Raw genomic sequence first — 5,622 nt, forward strand, 5'->3', positions numbered from 1 at the left:
TGCAAAATTATGGAAAAATATGGCACCCACCAATGGAGACGTTATATACTAGTGAGAACAAGAATTTTGGTGAGCTAAAGCAATTTGGCCACTGAGAAAATTATTCAAAGGGGTTAAGCTTATGGCCTAGCTACATCTACAAAAAGCTTTCTTGAACGCCTTTTTTCTTCTCCTTGCTTTCCATTTTCACGTCTGTAGGACGTCACTACCAAAATATATAGCCTTTATCTCATTCACGTGAACCTCCACGACCACTTCTTTTCTTTTTTTTAAGTTGGGAGAAGCCTTAATTAATTACAAGCTCCTTATATATGGAAAAGAAAACTGCCCCATGACAACGCATCGGTTGATGTATTGATTCTTCTTGCTTAATGTTTATTATATGATGTTGATATTTAGAACAAATTGTCTGATTTCAGTAACCAGACACGTCAGATGGGATTATTGGAAAGATAGAGAAAAGTATATACTCTTCTAGATAGAGGAAAGTCAGGTAGGAAGACGCGTTCATGGTAAGCCGTGTAAGATAACCTGTCTGAAATTTACTATCAAGAAAACTCTGATCATTTATGCATCGACATATGCACGCACAGATAGAAAGAGTATATTTGGTCAAACCAACAAGAATGAAAAGAATCAAACACACGGAGTAATAACTTGGGGGTGGGGAGAGAGAGAGAGATCAGGAAAATGCACTCATCTAGCATCAGAGAGGCCTGCCTTACTGGCTGCTGTCCAACTCCTATTCGTAGCCTTCTTGATTCACAAACTCACGCTCCCAAGTCTACAGGCAGCAGCTCTGCATATCACAGCTTTGTACTGGCCACAGCTTTGTCCCTTTTCCCAAATACCCCATTTACCAACCATGAGTCCCTCCCTACATTCCACGAATCATTTCTTAACTTCGTAAGAACATACCCACAATACTATCAGACTGATCGCGCTGATCAAATCAGAGGCCAAGAATATTACCACCTCACCATCTACAACCGTGTATGCCTCGATTATGTTGGCCACGGTCTCTTCTCACATGCTCAGCAGCGGAGTCACTCTCCAGAAGCTCCAGTTGCTGCTTCATCATCATCTCCTCTTCCATCCCCACACTTTCATGAGGTGCCCTTCTTTGATATATCCTACAAGTCAGTAAACTTGAATTCCCAAATAATCTACGGTGACCAAGAATCAGAACTGGAAACCAAGCTCCGATTGAGAATCATGGCCTTCATGAATATCTCTCAAGTTGATTATAACCTGGTACTCACTGCCAACCAGTCATCAGCTTTCAAACTTCTGGCAGATTGTTATCCTTTTCAGTATAACCGAAATCTTCTTACAGTTTATGATTACCAGAGTGAGGCAGTGGAAATGATGACTAAAAGCTCCAAAAATAGAGGAGCCCAAGTCCTGTCAGCTGAGTTCTCATGGCCCAACCTGAGCATCCAATCTGGAAAATTGAGAAAGATGCTAAAGACAAAAAGGAAGGATAGGAAGAGGGGACTGTTTGTTTTTCCCCTTCAGTCAAGGGTGACCGGATCACGCTACTCATATCAGTGGATGAGCATTGCACAAGAAAATGGATGGCATGTCGTGCTTGATGCATGTGCGTTGGGGCCGAAGGATATGGACACCTTAGGCCTCTCTCTTTTTAAGCCTGACTTTCTCATTTGCTCCTTTTACAAAGTTTTTGGGGAAAACCCATCTGGGTTCAGTTGCTTATTTATCAAGAAATCCAGTGCTTCAGTGCTAAAGGATTCAGCCAATGCTACAAGAATAGGTGTTGTGGGACTTGTTCAAGCATCAAGGACACCTGAATTCACTGGAGATCAGGCAATTACAGAGATGGAAATTGATCAAAAAATGAAGTCCGAATTGTGGAACGATGACTTAGTTGTACCACGCTCGATCTCTGGCCCATTATGTGTTCAGCAGGAAAGTGGTGAAACTTCTAAATGGAATGAAACTGAAGGAGTCTCTCTAAAGCAGAAGGCAGAATTACTCTCTGAAATGGTGGAACTAGAGACACCCTTTGAATCTGCTGGATCAAAATACAAAGAAGGCAGCGTAAATGGGAGCTCAGATATTGAATGTAGAGGCTTGGATCATGCAGATTCACTGGGCCTTGTGCTAATTAGTAGCAGACATAGGTACCTGATCAATTGGTTGGTAAATGCATTGATGAGTCTCCAACATCCACATTCAGAAAATGGGCATCCTTTGGTCAGAATCTATGGACCGAAGGTTAGTTTTAACCGAGGACCTGCCGTGGCATTCAATGTGTTTGACTGGAAAGGAGAACAGATTGATCCCACCCTTGTACAGAAGCTCGCTGACCGAAATAATATTTCACTAAGTTATGAATTTTTGCAGCACGTCTGGTTATCAGACAAGCATGAAGAAGAGAGGGAGAAAGCAATATTACAGGCAAGAAAAATTGAACTTGAAGGAACGGTCTTACATAAGAAGAGTGATAAATATCATCCTCAAATAGTACCAGTGGTCACGGCAGCACTTGGTTTGTTCACAAACTTCGAAGACATATACAGGCTTTGGGCATTTGTTTCGCAGTTCTTGGATGCAGACTTTGTGGAGAAAGAGAGATGGAGATACACAGCTCTTAATCAAGAGAGATTCGAAGTTTGAAAGTTTCGTTCTTTCACATTGTGCAAAATATTTATTTGTTGTGTATTAGTGTGATGTCTGCAGGCATATATAAAGTTGCACTGGACAGTAAGCTGTATAGTGGCACGGCCATAACTTTGGGATTATTTCTCAAAAATTTCAATCCAGAGTCACATAGTGCAAGAATTATGCTGGCTATACATTCCTAGTTTGATAAGAACAACACTACAATCAACGTGTAAAGCACGAAGTATCGATGAGTTTCCTCTTAAACTCACACCAGTAGGGAAAAACTGCGTAACAATCCTGAGGGAAAGTCATCTTAAGAGATCAGTAGGACCGTAGAAGATTAGGAGTGTTGCAGATGAAAAACCAATGCACTTTAGAATTCTGCCATCTAGTTGCAGAATGGTCCTATCAACGATTTCTCACAAAATTATTCATCCAATGTTATATCTTCTTGCATAGCCACTCATTTGATCATGTTGGTTTGAACCGGACACGGCTCATAGGGATTCATGAACTCCCAAATTGCCCCCTCAACACAAAGTCATTGCCAGCCCTATAACCATATAACTCTCTCAAAAAAAAAAAATTTTTTTTTTTTAATTACTCATCTTCAAAATTTAAGTATTCTGCAGTGCGTACAAGACTAAATCAATCAACCAAAAATGGCTTCATTTGGCCCGTAAAAATAATAATAAGGAACATCCTCAACAGAACCAAGCTCATATAGAATCCGCTACAAAGGCACAAAGAAACTTCAAAACGAAATCCTAATATCTCAGCCTCGGAAGAACTACTTTACCTGGATGTTCAAGTTTCGGCTGTTCGCAGCTTTATAATTCTTTGTAGGACAGTAGAAGGCTTCCGGGATGGTGACGCCAAATTGGCCACCACCCAAAAATACAAAATGGATCGTGTTTCGGGTCTGTCGGGTACCCCGGAAGCATAATCTTAAGGTTTGGGGCCTGGGCTACTTTACAGTTTTCAACTTTTCATGGAGCATTAAGGAATCAGTTCTTCTAGGTACAAGCGGGTTGGTTCACCAACCCGCGTACCAATTATTAGTTTAATATTTTATCAGATCTTATTTTTATTTTTTAATAAAAATAAAAAACAATTGAAGAGAAAGAAGACAAGAAAGACCATCTTCTTCTTTTTTTCTACTCAACTTTTGCAGGCCTCTGTATATCGAACTGTACATTTTCCATAGAACTACCACAAAGGTTTTTGACGGAGTCCTATTGACAAATTTCGTTTGCAAATTATTTGAGATAGAAAATCGCAAGCATACAATTAGAGAGACAAAAGGGAGGGGGTGTATTTCTTTTGTTTTATGGGTTTTACAGAAGCTTAACTGCTGCAATTGATGGAATTTTCTCTTGCAGTTTTTGTATAACAGTACTCGAACAGTCCTCACCCCTGCTGGTCCTGTTATACAAATTTTGATTATCGACTCTTCGATTGCCACAAGTTCAAGCGACCCACCAGCTGCTCCAAGATACGACCTTATTTCTTGGAGTACCTTCTCAATATTTTCTTCATTCAGCTCAAGTCCAGTTTCTTCATCAGCTATGGGTTCCATTGCAATTATTTCAAGGATCTTTTCCATCAAACTGGGCTCAATACCCATTTTCATTGTCGTAACAGAGCTGTAAACCTTCTTTTTTTTTTCCTTTGAAGACACTTGATGAAGAATGACAAAGAGATAAATGTCGTTTTAGTTATGACCAAAAAATAAGACGCACCGTTTTACTAAATTTGAATCCACATCAGTCATCGGTGCGCTTCGGTGCGCAAAAGCGCTTGAAAGAATCATTTTCCTTAAGGAATAATTGCAGTTTCGGAAAAATGAAAGGTGATGAAGAAAAATCCGACCTTTTCGGTGAAAGGGAATTAGACATAATCTTGGAAGAGAAATGATATTTGTAGTTATGAGTATGTAAGTATTGTATATTCATTTTGAAAAAAATGAATAAATATAGGACTCACATGAAAAGAAATTAATTTTTTATGAGTAGACTATACTATTTTTCAAAACGACTGCACAGTATTTACGCATTCTACGACTATATGTAGCATTACTGATCTTGGAAATGCCTGTAAATATTATAATATATTTCATATTTATAAGTTTTTTGTTATCACAATAATTACAATTGAGAATAATATAATCTAAAAATCTGAACTCAATATATCCAATCCAATACCGTAATCAATTTTGTATCAAAATTTTAAGAAACAACATTATAAGATAAGTAGTTTGATTATAAATTAGGATTAACATACGTTAACTAATTATATATATTATTATTAAAGTCAGTTCTTTCGAAGCTAATGTTTATGTACCATATATGTCATAATATTTGCAAGCACGTCATTCATCATGTTTTATTTCGTATATTATAATTATGTATGTATTATGTATCTAAGCTTTCATAAAATCAAGTATAAGATAAACTCAAAACACTTAATCAAATAACATTCAGATGCATAGTATCAATACAATTTTTAGGTATATGTGCAAGCCACAACTAAAGCATGGTCCATCATAATATATCATAATACCATCAGCAGCTCCCTTTGCGACCGCAAGACGTGGGGCCAATGCACAACCTCACACACAGAGTTAAGTATGTTGTCCAATCAAATCAGTCAAATAAATCAGATCATTCAGTTAATTCAAATAAATCAGTTATGCATAGAATAAACATCAGTATAATCAGTCATGATTTTGATTATCACTATGAAATATTTTATGAAAACCTTATGTTAAGTATGTTTACGATATAATAAGTTTTTTACTAGGTCATCAACTCATTTTAATTTTAATTTTTTCTTAATGTTTTTAAACCACCTCAAGTCAGAATATTTATGAAGTTAGAGGTGCAGGATGAGACTTAGTCTAGGGAGGCAAGACAATGGCATGTGGCCTAAGTACATGAATTTTAAGTTATGATTTTTATGGTGCGAATTTTAAAAAATTTTAATAAATATTTC

The 5,622-nt window shown here is 37.5% G+C and overlaps 1 protein-coding gene across 1 annotated transcript; it reads left to right on the forward strand.

The window, feature by feature from the left end:
• Positions 1-510: 510 nt before the first annotated feature.
• Positions 511-3,574, forward strand: LOC108990829. Its single transcript, XM_018964926.2, has one exon. It carries the CDS (start codon positions 691-693, stop codon positions 2,638-2,640), a length of 1,950 nt encoding a protein of 649 aa, XP_018820471.2. The 5' UTR covers positions 511-690; the 3' UTR covers positions 2,641-3,574.
• Positions 3,575-5,622: the final 2,048 nt, after the last annotated feature.

This window comes from Juglans regia, chromosome 9 (assembly GCF_001411555.2).
Source record: "Juglans regia cultivar Chandler chromosome 9, Walnut 2.0, whole genome shotgun sequence".
Classification (NCBI taxonomy): domain Eukaryota; kingdom Viridiplantae; phylum Streptophyta; class Magnoliopsida; order Fagales; family Juglandaceae; genus Juglans; species Juglans regia.

Coding starts and splice junctions, on each gene's coding strand:
- LOC108990829 (XM_018964926.2), top strand. CDS start 691: ATGCACTCATCTAGCATCAGAGAGGCCTGCCTTACTGGCTGCTGTCCA.